At 24.2% G+C, this 17,363-nt stretch overlaps 1 protein-coding gene across 5 annotated transcripts; it reads left to right on the forward strand.

Moving 5' to 3' along the window:
* The first annotated feature begins 384 nt into the window (after nt 1–384).
* On the forward strand, nt 385–11,186 carry LOC107605564 (homeotic protein knotted-1). Of its 5 annotated transcripts, none has more exons than XM_088491083.1 (6): nt 385–1,177; nt 1,488–1,613; nt 1,878–2,010; nt 8,441–8,700; nt 9,237–9,472; nt 10,910–11,186. In XM_088491083.1, the coding sequence occupies exons 1-5, from the start codon at nt 707–709 to the stop codon at nt 9,441–9,443; spliced, it is 1,197 nt and encodes a 398-aa protein (XP_088347209.1). In that variant the 5' UTR covers nt 385–706; the 3' UTR covers nt 9,444–9,472; nt 10,910–11,186. The 5 variants fall into 5 exon arrangements, 4 of the variants coding, with proteins under 4 accessions (XP_088347209.1, XP_088347210.1, XP_088347212.1 ...); XR_015885927.1 differs by having other exon boundaries at nt 421–1,177; nt 9,237–9,682; nt 10,393–11,186; XM_088491084.1 differs by having other exon boundaries at nt 453–1,177; nt 9,237–9,463.
* Nucleotides 11,187–17,363: the final 6,177 nt, after the last annotated feature.

Below are 17,363 nucleotides of genomic sequence, written 5' to 3' on the forward strand. Positions count from 1 at the left end.
AACCAGCTCTCTCTCTCTCTCTCTGAATCCGTACAACAAACTTACATGTGAGTGTTTCTTCGCTGGTTAAAAAAAATCTAGTGCGGTGCAATCATAATCTTAATGGAAGATTTTCAAATGTATCGTCGTAGTCGTATATCAGTGATTTTTAACCATTGATCTTAATTATATATATTATATATATTTTTTATAATTAAAATCAACGGTTAAAAATTACTGAAATATTGGTACGACGGTACACTTGAAAAATTTTCGATTTTAATTCACTTCACCAAACTTTAATTTCCTTTATGCTTCAATTTTCTTCTATACCCTCTTCCCTTTTTTTTTCCATTATTAAACACCTTCAAGTATATATATATATATGATTTTTTTATTTTTTCTATAATAGTATGTTGCCAACACAAAAATAAAAGCATTATTTTCTGGCATATCATCACATAACATTCATTACATATACTAAATCTCTCTCATATATGGTTTTCATTATTAGGGTTTCAACTTTTCAACTATCCTTTGAGAAAAATCCACTCATAATAAATAACAAATTAAAGTAGGGTACTTTCTAATTTCTCTCTCTAATTTTTCTTTCTCATTGCTAGCTTTCCTCCTCCTCCTTCTTTCTTTTAGCTGAGTAGTAGTATAGGGAGAAGATTTCTTATTAATTTCATTTTAAAAAAAAAAAGTCTTTTTTTTTTGGGTTGTAATGGAGATGGAGGAATACCCTAATAATAATAATAATAGTAATAATAATAATAATAATTTGAGGCCAAGTTTCTTGTACTCATCAACTACTAATAGTGCTTCTCTTCATAATCATCATCATCACAACCAAGTTCCAATCAACACCTTTAATCTTCAATCTTCAGATCATCATCAACAATGTTTTGAATCTGATGATAATCATCAAGTTCTTGTTGTGAAGACTGAAGCAATTAGCACCACCCCACATCATCATCTTCAAACTCCAATTCTTCATCACTATCCTTTATTGAGGGGAAACAATAATAATATGCATCATCCCCACCATAGCCAGCAACACCATCATCATCAACAAGGAGGGAATTACAACCAAAGCTCCAATAATGGTGTTGGTGAAGTTGAAGCCATCAAAGCCAAAATCATTGCTCATCCTCACTACTCTAATCTCTTAGAAGCTTACATGGATTGCCAAAAGGTAATTAATTACTTATCATTTCAATTAATTATTAATTTATTTTATTTATTAACCATTTTTAGTATGCTTACAAAAACATTATTCTTTTTTTTTTTTCCAAAATAGATAAAATTTTTAATTAAAAGATGTTTTAAATCTAACATTATTTAATTCAATTACAATTTACACATTTTTTTTGAATATATCTTTCTTTATTTCCTTTTTCTTTATCTCATATAGTTATAATTTATCTCAGAAAACCACCGCAAAATAACCGTCGCTATCTTAAGGAATTGTTGTAGTGGTTTATCTATAACAACTTAATTTGTAGGTTGGAGCTCCGCCGGAAGTGGTGGCGCGACTGGTGGCGGCGAGGCAGGAATTTGAGGCACGGCAACGATCTTCAGTTAGCTCAAGGGAAAGTTACAATAAGGACCCAGAACTTGACCAATTCATGGTGTGGGGTCTTCTTTTTAATTTAAATTATTATTTATTTTTATAAAATATTATTCTTTTTTGGGTGGGTTTTCTCTTTTGCTAAATTGGGCTTTCTAGATTTTAATTTTCACCTACTTGTTAATTAATGGTATTGATTGATTGATTGATTCATGATTTGATTATGGAATAATATAGATTATTATTATGTATTTATGTGACCTTAGAGACACTAATAATATAATAACTTTTTATTTTTTATTTACTTATTATTTTTTTTTTATAGGAAGCTTACTATGACATGCTTGTGAAGTATAGAGAGGAATTAACAAGGCCTATACAAGAGGCTATGGATTTCATGAGAAGAATAGAAACACAGCTAAATATGCTTTGCAATGGACCCGTTAGGATCTTCCAAGGTATAGTCTGTATTTTAATTTAATTAAATTATAAAACTTTCTCTTTATAGGGTTGGTAATGATGAACAAGTGCCCTATTCCCCTTTTCACCCCCTTCTCAATTTTTCACAATTTCTTCTAAAATTCAATGTCGGCAAAGACTATGAGTCCATACAGAAAACAAGATTTAGAATTAAAATTTTATTTTAGGGTTTTATTTTTTAAACAATTAAAACTGAAAATTTTGTTGTATTTTAAAAAATTATGCATTAAATAAATAAAAGTTTAACCAACCAAATACTCTTGTTAAATAGTTCAATTTTTTTAATATAGATAATCTCAAATATATTTATACTAGGGTTTTTTTTAAACAAATTTTTTATAAATTAAAAATGTAATTTTTTTTTCTTTTACTAATAACCATACAATAACTGAATCTCACTCTAAAAAAAGCTCATTAATTCTGGCCTAGAATTTTTTTCCTCTAAAATAATGTTGGCACAAAATTTTGCGCATGGTTTCTGCAATTCTTGAAATTCGAAAACTCGAGGTGTTTGTGTACTGAGGCATGAAATTTTGACCAAAACATTTTTTCCAACCTTCTTCAAATCGTGGGGGATTATAGGGGACCCAGATAGAGAAGAAGATGCACAGAACCCTAATCACGAGCTTATAATAATATTATACCATTTTAAAAAATTTTTAGGGTTATATATATATATATATCTCACTTCGCCATTAATTTTAATCAAAGAAAGAAGCTAAGCACAGCATCTTTCTTTCTTTCTTTTTAACCCCATGATTTGACAAGTTAGTACAATTTTAATTTTAATTTTAAATACTTTATACACCTTGTTGGAAATATTGTCCACTCTTCACAATTCCATATGAAGTATGACCCTTTATAATAATAATAATAATAATAATAATAATAATAATAATAATAATAATAATAATAATAATAATAATAATTACAATTTTTTTATTTTGCTAAAACAAACCCAAATTCTCTACTCTACTCTAAGCTTGTTGTTGTCTTTCCCAGGTTTCATTAATTCTGAGTTCTGACAAAGTGATTCTTTTTAGGGTTTTCCTAGTTAATCAATTTGAATTTTGTAAACCACAACATACATTTTCACACTATATTTTGCTAAGCAAAACGGTTCATTGGGTTTTGTATCATATGACAACATTCTTGTAAAAGTAAAGTGACAATTAGTTTCTGAGGATTTTAATTTTAGATTAATTAATTTTAAAAAAATATTAATTTAATTTTTTAAGATAGTAAAAATAGATATATGATATTTTTTAATAACTTATTAACTAAAATTTAATAGTGATATTTATATATATTATTAATTATTCTGATATGTCTATTTATAAAAGAGTTTTATAAATAATAATTTTTTGAATAAAATTTTACTTGTTTTGATAGGATTTGTGAAAAATAGAAAGTAGTTGATAAAAAATATATGAAAACTCAAAAGATAATAAATATTTCACTGTCCAAAACAATGTCCAAAACTATATAGTTTTTATGCTCATGTTACATTAATGAGACATGCACCATTGTAAATAATAAAATATATAGATAATTTCATTTTGTTTAACACTATTTATTGATAGAATAATATATATATGTCCATCGTTTGCTATCTTAAAGAGTCTAGTTAATTGGTATTTTTTTTTCAAAGACTAATTAATTCAAGATTAACATCTTCAAGAATTTAAGAATTTAATTATCACTTTACTCATCGTATAAATATAATTCCTTTTACACATACACACGCTATTATCATTTGTAGTCTTCAATTAATTATGAAATTAGAATGAGTATATTAATTATGAAATTAGAATGAGTATGTAATAAAATAAAATATTATTTTTATTTTTAATATTTAAAAAAATTTAAAATCATTCTTAATGTCTAAATTATTTAAAAACTTTTGAAAAAAAAAGCATGTATATATACAATAAAGTATAAATTATATTGTTTTATTTTTAATATGTCAAAATTTTTAAATATATAATTTAATTAAATTTATTTTTAGCTTTAAATAATTTTATTTCTTTTCAACAATTTCAATTTTTTTACAATAGATAACTATTCAGTTGATTTTTTTTATTTTGTTTTTAATAAAAAAATTTTATTTAGAATGAAAATAATATCATAATAAGAGTAAAATTAAAAAGATTGATTTAAAATAAAAATAATGTGACTAAGAATATTTTATTTAGACGTAATTAAACAATAATTGAATAATTATTTATGGTAAAATTGATAATATATATTAAAGGATTAAATTAAAATTTATTTTAAAATTAAAAATAAAATTTAATTGAATTAAGCATTAAAGAAGTTTAATACATTAGAGAATTTATATTTTGTTGTAGATGTTTTATATTTTTTTTACAAATTTATGTACTAATTATTTTACAAGTCGTATTGCATGATAGGTAAAATTTTTAAGAGTAAAATTAAAAGAAAAATAGATTTACTTAGAATGAAAGTAATACGATTAAGAGTAATTTATTTAGATGTGATTAAAAAATAATTAAATGATTATATATCATAAAAACATTAATATTATTAAATAAAGTTTATTTAAACTAAATATTAAAAATTTTTGATATATTCGAGACAAAAAGAGTATCGTGTTTTTTTCTTTTAACAGAAGTTTATCTACTAGTAATGAGTAAAATTTTTAAATTTGTAATACAATTTATTCGATTAAAATTTATTTTCATTATACTTGATTTGATAATTCTTTTAAAAATAATGTATTATTTTTGTTTTTAATATTTTTGTCGTATTTAAATTTTTAATGATTCAAAATCGTTTTAATTTTATCACATTATTAACTCTATTAACAGATCACTAATATTAATATAATTTTAAAATATTAAAAATTTAAATTAAATAATTTAAACAATAAAAACAATTTTAAAATTTACTCTAAATATTAGAGTGAGAAACTATAATCTACTCAATTACTAGCGGCAGCACAATAACTGAAAGAATACATTGGATGCCGTTCCAGTCCTCCAAGTTCCCATGGACACTGTGCGACGATTGGATGTTTTCTACTACAAATAATAAATATATGAAAAATATTAATTTCATATTTAAAATATATATTTAAATAATTAATGAAATTCAGTCTTTCTTAAATCAATAACTTTTAAGATTCATTTAAATGAATAAAAGAAACATTTTAAATTTAGCATCTTATATTTTTTATTTCTTGTATTTAAAATATAAAATTAATCTCTTTAAAATAAGTATATTTAAGTTTAAAATAAATTATAATTTAAACAAAAATAAACCTAAAAATTTAACGTCTAAACTCTAAATTTTTAAATTTAAATTATTAATCCTAAACTCAAATTTAAGAGATATTTTAAGATTTTAAGATTGAAAATCAATTTTAATTTAAGTTGGTGGTTAGTTTTCTAAAAAAATTAGAAATTAAATATATAAAAGTTTAATATAATTAATTTTTGGATTTAAAAACTGATTAAAGACGAAATCGTTATTGCAGGCTAAGTAGCATTTTTCATATATTTTTGTAATTTTTTTAATTTAATTTCTTTCTCCATGTATATGTACATGTCTTATATTCCGTGCGTAACGTCTGTATTGAAATGATAAAAATGGTATTTACTAAAAACTTTTTTTAATGATTAGTAATATTAATGAATGTCTTTGTTTCTTGTATTTCTTTAATTAATACTTTATCAATAAGAATATTACATTTAAATACATTAATATGAAAATACCGTGTATAAAAATGATAATAACATGAAAAGAAGGTTGATAAGAGTGGGTTTAGGAACACAATGAATTCAATTATTTAGGGTAAAGTATACTTTTTATCCTTAAAGTTTGACAAAAGTTTTAAAAATATCTCTAAGTTTTATTTTGTTTCAATTTTGTCCTAAAAGTTTTCGATTTGCATCAAATATACTCTTGAAGGCTAATTTTTCAAAAAATTTAAGACCAATTCAACAACAATTTCATAAGAACAACCTTCAACACACGCAAATCAAGCATCATTTTCATGCATTATTGTTAGATTGGTCTTAAATTTTTTGAAAATTTAGCCGTCGAGGATATATTTGATACAAATCAAAAACTTTTGGGACAAAATTAAAATAAAATAAAATTTAAGGATATTTTTAAAACTTTTGCCAAACTTTAAGGACAAAAAATATACTTTACCCCAATTATTTATTAACACAGTCAATTTCTTCATCAATGGCTGCCTTTTCAATGAGAGTGTATGCCTCACTTAGAATAGAAATTTTAAGGTATTTTTGGAGTATCCTATTCCCTTAAAGTAAACTTCCCACGTGTGGAAACTGTTAAAATGAATAAAACTTATGGGCAACGTAAAAAAGAAAATGTATGAGTTGTTCAACAACTTTTGTAAGCTATCGATATATGAAAAATTTCTAGTTAATAATCATGCAAAATAAAAAAAAAAGTAAAATTAAGAGAAAAAGTAAATGTATAATTGACAAAACTAAAGTTTTGCTTTGGAAAAAATAATTGTTTTATATTGTTAAACTTGTCCAAATAATATTGTCCGTTGCTGAGGACTAATTATTTTTAGGTTTAATTATTTTATTGGTCTCTTTAGTTTTGTAAAATTTTCAATTAGATTCTTATATATTTTTTCTTTTTAATTGAGTTCTTACACCAAATTTTATTTTTAATTAGGTTCTTATACTTTTTTTTTTCCTTTTATTTGGGTCCCTGCATCAATTTTTTTTTCTTAATTGAAATCCTATATAATTAAACTAATTACTGTTAAGAGGGACTGAATTGAAAAAAAAATTGGTACATGGACTTAATTAAAAGGAAAAAAAGTATAAGGACCTAATTGAAAATTTTGCGAAACTATAGGACCAACAGAGTAATTAAACCTTATTTTTATAATTAATTTAAAAAAATACTAATGTCATTCTCATTTTCTATAATATCATTTCTTATATAATTTTTTTGTCATTATATGTTTGTATAAATTTGTTAAAAAAAAAGGAATGTATTATCAAACTAGGAGTGAAATTATCTTCTTCTTTTTTAATTTAAAAGTCTTATAAAAAATTATGTGATTATTAAAATATATAAGTTATAAAAGAAATTGAACCCCAAATGTGTCATTATTGTTGGGTGTGTGCACTTATTTTTGGCTTAAATAGTTGATGTGCACCTTATTCAATATTTTAGTACTATAATCATTACTATAAAGAGCACTAACAAATAATTTAGTAGTACTCTAACAACTATGTGTGCCTCTCCTATTGAAAGATGGAAAAGGCCTTAATTTAGCATAACAATAATTGGATTATTAAAACAACCATGGATTTACATATTGCTTCATTTAGATGCATGTGTCTACTAATTACTTCTTACATACTCATATCTACAAAGATCAAAACTATTATGGCTTAATTTTAGAATAAATTATCATTTGTATTCATAAAAGATATAAATGCTGATAAATATATCCATATAAAAATAAAACGACAACTATAATTATAGAAGATGGCTTTCGTGTGTCAAGAGTACCCAGACGTTAGTTACACAATTGGTCTATTAGGGTATTCTTGGCACACGAAAACTATCTTCTGTGAATATAATTGTCGTTTTATTTTTATATGGATATATTTGTCAGCGTTTGTATCTTTAATGGATACAAATGGTAATTTATTCTTAATTTTAAGTATATTATATTGTTGAATAATTTGTTATTGAAATAATTATATCAAATTATTCTAAGCTTATATTATTTACTATATAGATTTTGTTGATCAAATTTTATATTAATCTAAAATAATTGGGTCCACACCATTTTATTTAATTTGTATACATGAAATCAAAATGTACATTCAGTTTTTATAAAATTTGACACACATAAGTAGCATGATAAAATAATTAATCAACAATAATTGAATTGATCAAAGAGATATATTTTATGAAAAAGTTATCCATGATCATATATAATATAGTATTTGCTCTAACAAAGTGTAAATTTATATAGGTTTAATTACTCTATTGTTCTTTATAGTTTTACCAAATTTGTAATTTGATTCCTATATTTTTTTCTTTTTAATTAGGTTCTTACACGACTATTAATTTTATAATTAGGTTCTTTTTATGTCAAAAAACGTTAAAATTAACAGAATGTTTTTTTCAAAAAACATGTGATTAAAGATCTAATTAAGTTCTTAATTATGGATACTTTCAATTTGCAGAGAAATATGAAATTAACTATAACATTTTTTATATTAGAAAGGATCTCGTTATAAAATTAAAAATGATGTATAGACCTAATTAAAAAAAACATGTATAAAAACTTAAGAAGTAACAGAGTAATTAAACCTAAAATTATTCCTTATGCCATAAATGTTTATCATTGTTGAGGAAATAATGATGGTTATTCAGATGAGAAATGTGAAGGAGAAGGAGGTGGTTCATCGGAAGAGGAACAAGAGAACAGTGGTGGAGAAACAGAAGTAGCAGAGATTGATCCAAGAGCTGAAGACCGTGAACTGAAGAACCATTTGCTTAGAAAATATAGTGGTTACTTGAGTAGCCTTAAGCAAGAACTCTCCAAGAAGAAGAAGAAAGGAAAACTGCCTAAGGAAGCTAGGCAGAAGCTCCTTAACTGGTGGGAACTTCATTACAAATGGCCTTATCCTTCGGTATGTAAATTTCTTACATTTCTTTACAACCTCATACATTTTATGAATATTCAATCAACAACATACATAATCATAGAATTTTTTCTTTGTATGTTTAAGCTTATGAAATATGTACACTTAATTGAGTCTCTGTATATTTATGTCTCAGATACATTTTAAATACTACATTCATCTGACACTTGTATAATTCACGTCTTACTTATCTAATTGCGTCATAATAAAAAATATTTTTTTATATATTTAGACACATCCAAATATGATCACATATTTAGTATTATTCTTGAAATATATTTTTAAATTGAGTTTAGAAATATTGTATATTATTAACTATTAATACAAAAATATCTAACATATTTTATATAATATAAAAAAGATATTAAAATAATAAGAAAATTAGTTTATATTTTAATATTAATAAAATATTAAGATGTTTCAGTATTCATGATTCATAGGCTTAGTTTTTTTTTTAAGGATAAATGATTTTATGGGAATGTTATTACAAAATTTCCCCTTATAATATTTTAAAATTACTGCAGGAATCAGAGAAGGTGGCACTGGCAGAATCAACAGGTTTGGACCAAAAACAAATAAACAACTGGTTCATAAATCAAAGGAAGAGGCACTGGAAACCCTCTGAAGACATGCAGTTCATGGTGATGGATGGCCTTCATGCTCATCAGAAAGCAACCCTCTATATGGATCCTCATTATTTGCCTGATCCTCACTACCGTCTAGCTCCATGATCAACACCTCTTAATTAACTGTAAGCTAAGCTATCACCTTCTTTATATTTTTAACCTATTAATTAGGGTTTCTTTGTTATTATGTCGCATAATATTATAAAAATTACCGTAATTTCTAAAATAGCGCTCAAGATTATGACTTTTTTTAGAAGGGAGTCACTCAGATAAAGACGGTTAAAACGTATTTTTTTAAAGATATTTTTTAGTAATTAAAATTTATTATATATAATTATTAAATTGTGTTATTTTTGTCAAAATTAGATCAGACAATTTGATTTGACAAAAAAATGGTAAACTACACCTCAAATCAATTTAAATTAATATTTTTTATAAAAAATGATTACAATATTTCTATTATAAAAAATGACTAAAATACTCTTATTATTATTATTATTATTATTAAAATTTTGAGAACCCTAAATTTTAACCTTTCTCTTCTCTCTATGCTGTCATAGAGATTATTTTTTATAAAAAATGATTACAATATTCCTATTATAAAAAATGACTAAAATACTCTTATTATTATTATTATTATTATTATTATTTTGAGAACCTTAAATTTTAACCTTTCTCTTCTCTCTATGCTGTCATAGAGATTCTCAAAATTAATATATATAATAAGAATATTTTAATCAATTTTTATAATAAGGTTATTATAATTATTTTTTATAAAAAAAAAATATTAATTTAGGTCAATTCAATGTTTGGTTTATCACTTTTTCGGTCAAATCAATTTATCTTGTTTAATTTTGACAAAAATAATCCAGTTTAATTGATTATATATATTAAATTTTAATTACTAAAAACATCTTTAAAAAAAGACTTTTTAAGCGTCTTTATTTGAGTAGCTTCCTTTTTAAACACATGACCTTGAACCAGATAAATAATTACATCAGCCTGATCTCGTTTTTATTACGCATTTATAATAGCCATAATTACCATAAAAAAGGCCGTTTATACCAAATTATTTTATAGTTCTAGATTAATTTTGTAGTTTAAGACTAGAGGTTGATTTATATATATCGTAGATGAAGGTATCGGTGGTAATCTGAGAAAGAAAAGAAAAAGTGAAAACAGATAGAGAAAAGAGAGATCAGAGTGATGGAAGATTGGTTTGAGAGAGAGATTGATTTGTATGATTCAATGCAATGAGTTAGTTACACAGTTTGCTATTTATAGCCGATGCTTCACTATGTTCGTTGCAACTAACTTCTGAGTCTAGCTGGCATTCCGTAACAGCTTTTGCCAACTCAGCATAACTAACTGAATCAGTTAGGAGTTAGTTACAACTTTCCTAATATAGCTAACTGTTAGTCAGACTCTTCACTGATATATATAATTATATACACTTCACACTATTATTATTATTATGAAATTGTGCCTTTGATTTTTTAGTTGTTACACATCAACTATACAAAATTTTGGGGAGTGTGTAACTCTTAAGTTGTGATTTTTGGTGCATGCAGATTTGGAGCTAGCTTTAATTTCTGTACCATATAAGTTTGTAAGGATCCTATAAAGCCTTTTTGTTTTTCCCCTAAGTGTATATGATGATGATGATATATATGAGATGAACATATATATCCATCACAAAACTTGTGATGCTACTCATCATCGATGTTTAATTTGTGGGACCATCTTGGTCTATTTTATATTCATATGCTTCTTAAGTTTTCTTTTTCGGAACAACTTGGATATGTGATAATTAGTTGAGTTCAATTAATGATTTGATTTATATATTAAGTATAATGTTTCGAATTAATAAGAGCTACACTTGAATGTAGCTTTTAGAAGCTCAAGGAATCTAATCTCTAACAAACTACCTAACAAAAAAAGTAACTCGGAGTAACTAACTATAATAATCTTTTGAATAATAACTCGGAATAACTAACTATAATAGCCTTTAGAATGTCAGGATCCGATTTTCAGTAAACTGATTTTTTTGAGTATTTTATAATTTATTCCGTAAAATTCGTAATTACAACACATATGTAGCGCTTGGTAGAGAGATAGAGATAGAAAGATTGAGATTGAGAGACAGAAACTAAAAGACAAAGATTAAATTTCAGTATTCTGTTTGGTGTAAAATGGGAGACAGAAATTGAAACAAAAATGAAATTCTAATTTAATTTGCACAAAGGATAAAATTAGAATTAATTAATTGAAATGAGGGTATTTTAGGTATAAAAAGTTATTAAAATTTTAGTTTTCATCTCTAAAAATTTTAGTTTTCTATGTCTCTATTTTTTGGAGGTACTGAAATACTGAAATTTTGGGGACAGAGACAGAAAATTTAGTACTAATCTTTAAACCAACAAATATGATACTGAGTCCTAATCTCTCAATCTCTGTCTCAGTACCTCAAAACAAACGCTACCATAAAAAACTAGCGAGACATGCCCAATAGTTAAAAAAAAAAGTAAGAAAATAATAATTAATAGGTCAAATTTAACTTTATGAAAATAATTACTCATTTTAAATCAAATTTAACTAGTAAAAATAAATACTCACTCCTAATTGGTCCGTTATTCTTCATCACTCGAGATTTTTTGAGAGTAGCTAGTTTTCCTTTCTTCTATCACATTTCACATATAATCAATCAACAATACTAAGGAATCAAGAGGGTACCAGCCAAAAACTAACCAAATGTCTCTGGATGAATCCAAAATTTCTACGTGGATGGTATTTATACTAGGCATTAGGATGTTTCTTCTATTAAGTATCAGAATGTTTCTTTTTCATACTAAATGGATGTTCTTTTATATATTTTATAAATTTTTTTATATACTAAGAATTGGGATTGTTGGAAATTCCGTAATCCCCGCTTCTATTTCTCCAACATATCATTTAGAATTTTAATTTGGGGTGAGAAGCAATTAATATCAAATATTATAAATTAAAAATAAATAAAATTAATTAAATATAATTATAAATTAGTTAAGTTGTTTATTTTTTGCTAATCACCTCTTGGTTCCATATACTTTTCCATAATCAATATATTATATTGCTTTTGTAATGCGAAAAAACATTTTCTTTGATAGAGAATTTTGTTTATGTTATGTGAGAGTTTTTAACCCTAAAAGAATCCCCCAAATCAAAGTTTATTAGTTTATTTTTTTTAATACTTTTTTTTGGGGATTCAAAGCATAAAAAAATAAACCCCTCCAACCAAACTAAATAGAATAAATATAGGAAATCAAATTAGTCAAGTTTAATTAAACTTTTATTGTAAAATTATTTTCTTAATCTTCATTTTTAGAAGGTTTAATTAAGGTTTATGATTAACATTTAGAGTTTAAATTTAAGATTTAGGATTTAAATTTAAAACATAAAATAATTTCAAAAATTAACTTCCTAATTGAACTTAATTAGTTTTATAAATAGTAGCAATTAAGTAAAGAAGTCCATTATTTATCTCTTTAACAGTTGTGAATTAGTTAGGAACAAAAGTGATCAATTTTTACTAAAAGAATTATTGGGGTGAGTTGAATTGGGTTAAAATGTTTGATTGGAGAAGTCACCAAAAAAATGTTTGATTGGGGAAAAAAAGTTAACCCGAGACAAAAGAAAAATAGTTCTTGGATTGAGTTGAATGACATAAATTTCATGGTTTTTGTTGGTTATATTTTTTTTTTTACATTTGTGGGTCCTAATTTCATTCGGCCAAGAATTTTAGACCTACTTTGAGGTCCAAAAGAGAATAATAATAATAATAATAATAATAATAATAATAATAATAATAATAATATCTTAAATAATATTGTTTCCATGAAGTTTTTTATATATGGACATAATTTATCAAATAAATATATATAAATGGTTTTATGTAAATTTTTCTTCATATATAAAATATTAATTTAAAGTATCTAACAAAAGCTAAAAGTTAAAATTATTTATTATTTAACATTTATAACACACATGAAAAAAGGACTCAAACAGCTAAAGTGTATTTTAATCATAAAAGAATCTTCGTACATTGTAATCCGTCTCTTCTAAAACTGAAAAGGAAGGAAATCAAATATTTTTTTATGAATCAAACAATAAATAGGAATATTTATATTCTACTTTCTTATCCAAAGAAAATATATAGAAGTAAAGACTTACATATATTCTGTATGGAAATTATCCCCAAACCTTTTTCTGAGTATTACGTGGAAAAGGTTACCTACCTGGCATCGGATTCGATAGTCCCAGAACGTTTGGACTATTAAATGGTCCTATAACAAAATATATTATTTAAATTTTTTAATAACTGATAAATAATTTTTATTTAATTTTAATTACAAATTAATTCTATATATTTTATTTAATCATAAAAACTATTTTTTATTTTATAAATTATTATTTTATTATTAATCTATTATGTTTATTAACAATCAAAAACAAAAACAATAACGAATTAGATCTTCTATTGATCGTAATAAACTTTTTTGCTATTCCAATCGATTAAAAGATTATATTTGATCTGTGACATTCGCCCAAGACTGTGAAATCATGTTTCTTTGAAAATCAATTGATTGGATTATCAAAACAATCGATTGAATTTCAGGTTTTCCATAACTCAATCGATTGGACTACATGTTGTTATCACAAAATAATCGATTGAAAATTGCAAGGCAGCGTGATTTTCACAAAAATCAATCGATTGATCATAATACCCAATCGATTGAACGATCACTAAAATGTGGGTTTTTAACAATTCAATCAATTGCTTATACTACTCAATCGAAAACAACCAGAGGTCTCACAATTCAATCGATTGGTTGTGTTACCTAATCGATTGAAGTCATCAAAACAATATGGATTTGCATATTAGAACTTTATATTAATGGAAAGAATTGAGGCTGATCCTAATCCACTAAGAATTGCATCCTGTCCGTCTTTTAGTTTTAGCTATATTCAGATCTTAGAACTGTGATGTCAATTTTGCATTCTTATAACATTGTCTTCTTGAGCTTATTCACTTGAGCATGTGAACGTGATTGACTGCATAAATGAATGAGACTCCAAACTTGTAGTCTTATTTAGGATAATTGGTTATGCATTCTCTCTTTTGGATAAATGATAATATATTATACGTATTTGAATAGACTTGTGACTTTTTGTGCCTAAGAATTGTAAGTGATGGTTAATCAATTTTATATGTCTTTTATGTATCATTTATTGGGTAGCACAAACAATCGATTGAATTCGGCAAATCCATATTGTTTTGATGACTTCAGTCGATTGGGTAACACAACCAATCGATTGAATTATGAGACCTCGGGTTGTTTTGAAGCATTCAATCGATTGAGTAGTATCGATTGAATTATTAAAAACCCACATTTTAGTCATCGTTCAATCGATTGCGTAATATGACCAATCGATTGATTTTTGTGAAAACCATACTGCCTTGCAATTTTCAATCGATTCTTTTGTGATAATAACCTGTAGTCCAATCGATTGAGTTATGAAAATTTGAAATTCAATCGATTGTTTTGATAATCCAATCGATTGATTTTTAAAGAAATATGATTTCACAGTCCTTGACGAACGTCACGGATCAAATATAATTTTTTAATCGATTGGAATAGCCAAAAAGTTTATTACGATCAACGGAAGATCTAATTCATTATTGGTTTTGTTTTTGATTGTTAATAAACATAATAGATTAATGATAAAATAATAATTTATAAAATAAAAAATAAATTTTATAATTAAAAAAATATATGAGATTAATTTATAATTAAAATTAGATAAAGACTATTTATCAATTATTAAAAAATTTAAAAAATTATATTTTATTATAAAACTATTTAATGGTCCAAACGTTTTGGTACCATCAAATCCGATGCCAGGTTACCTAACACTTTTGATGAGAGGATTAACTTGTCTCTAGCATCCGATACATTAGAAAATGAACACATGCATGTACGAAATAATTATTTTATTAATTATCATAATAATTATTAGTGGCTAATTGGGTTTTGCCGACTAATGAAAATCATTGGTGAAATGACAAGAATGATGATGAAATGATCAAGAGTCAAGACTATTATTTATTATCACAATTTATTGATGTGATCACAGTAGTTAATTCGGTGTACATTAAGCTTTTGAGGGAATTAATTTAGTACCTTTTTGGTCCAATATAATTAACCAACCAAAACTAATTTGATCTACATTACTTTTGGAAGAAGTAAGTCTAAACTCATCAGTTTTGTATATTGTTATTTTGTCAAAAGTATTTTTTTAGGTGAAATATTAATATTTTTATCAAGCATGTGTTTACACACTTTAAAACTATATTATATCTCTTAAAGTAATTCTAATTAATAATTTATTTTATCCAAACAAAAATTATTCTCTTAGCTTAAACGTACCTTAAACATACTCAAATCAAATACAATTCAATATATAAAAGAAATTCTTCGTCTAATTAAAATGAATTTGTCAAAAAGAAATTTCAAATTCTTACGATTTTGTTAAAAAGAAATTTCAAACTAATAAATTTGTCAAAAATCATAAATGTTAAACCAAACAGAACCTTACTTAATTAAAAATAAAAAATTTTTAAGTTTTAAAATAGTCTTTAAATTTTCACTCAACTTTTAAATTGGTCTTCTAATTTTAATTCTCTGATCTCAATTTAGATTTAAATTTTCACTCCATAATTCGTATTTTAGTTTCTTGAATGTTTTTTGTTAACAGCGTATTAACGTGACAAAAAAACATAAATAATTAGTGCTACGGATTAGAATATAAATTAACCATGTGTAATAGAATGATGTGTTAGTTAACGATACAAGATATATCAATATAAATACAAAATAATACACGTGTCATAACATGATTTGTCCATGTGTCAATTTGGTAATACATATTACTCGTATGTTATCATTGCAATAAATTTATATTGTCTTTTGAATTTTATTGAGCAACTTATTTTAATTTTTGAAATTAAATATCATAAAACAAAATAGTCTTTAGAACAATTTTACTTTTTTTTTTTCACAAATTCAAAATCCTTAATATTTCATCCATTAATTTCTTTTTCTATTTATCACGCACTACTTAAATATAAAATTTTTATAAATATTTTGTTTAAACTTTGATCATTCAAATGATTTATATATAATAATAATTAAATATTAATTAATTTGACAATATATAAATAAAATTTTTTAATTAAAAAATATAATGATTGATTAAAATAGATACTTTCTTTATTTTGCTTCAAAACATGCATATGTTATGGAAAAAAACTTATTTAAGTCTTATTTAACTTCTTAAGGAGGACTATTATTACTAATTGAATATTGATTGATTGAATAATTAAAAAGACCAATTATATGAAAATTCCAAAAAATAATTTGTTTAAAAAATAGTTAAAGAAAGACCAAATTTATCTTTTATATAGACATTATATATTTTTATATTTTTTTTCCTTCTATCTTTCATCGTCAAAATATATATCATTAGAATTTGAAAAGGATCAATGATATTATCATGTAAGAAAAAACAAAACAACAAAAAACAAAGCTTTTCATTATCACCATTAGGTTTACATATTTTAAGTTTATTAGTTCGATTTAATTGGTGATGATGTATTATATTTGATTGAAATATATTACTCTTAAAATAACTATTTAATAATTTTATATTTGAGCAATGAACATTTTTTTAGTTTAACAAAAAGAGAAAACAATTGTATAAAGAGAATGTTTTTTTTAATATTTTCTTATGTTGTAATTGTTTTTATAAAATGATTTGTTGTACAGTAATTTTTTTAAATAATTTTTCTATTATACATGTAGCAAGAGTTTTATTTAAGTTACATATAAAAAATAGATGAAAATTAATAAGTTTGAAAAATAACGAGAGTTTTTTTCTAATTTATGGAAAAAATTTTGAAAAAAGTTTAGTCCAAAAATTAATTTG

Source organism: Arachis ipaensis, chromosome B6 (genome assembly GCF_059453495.1).
Source record: "Arachis ipaensis isolate K30076 ecotype BB chromosome B6, ASM5945349v1, whole genome shotgun sequence".
NCBI lineage: Eukaryota > Viridiplantae > Streptophyta > Magnoliopsida > Fabales > Fabaceae > Arachis > Arachis ipaensis.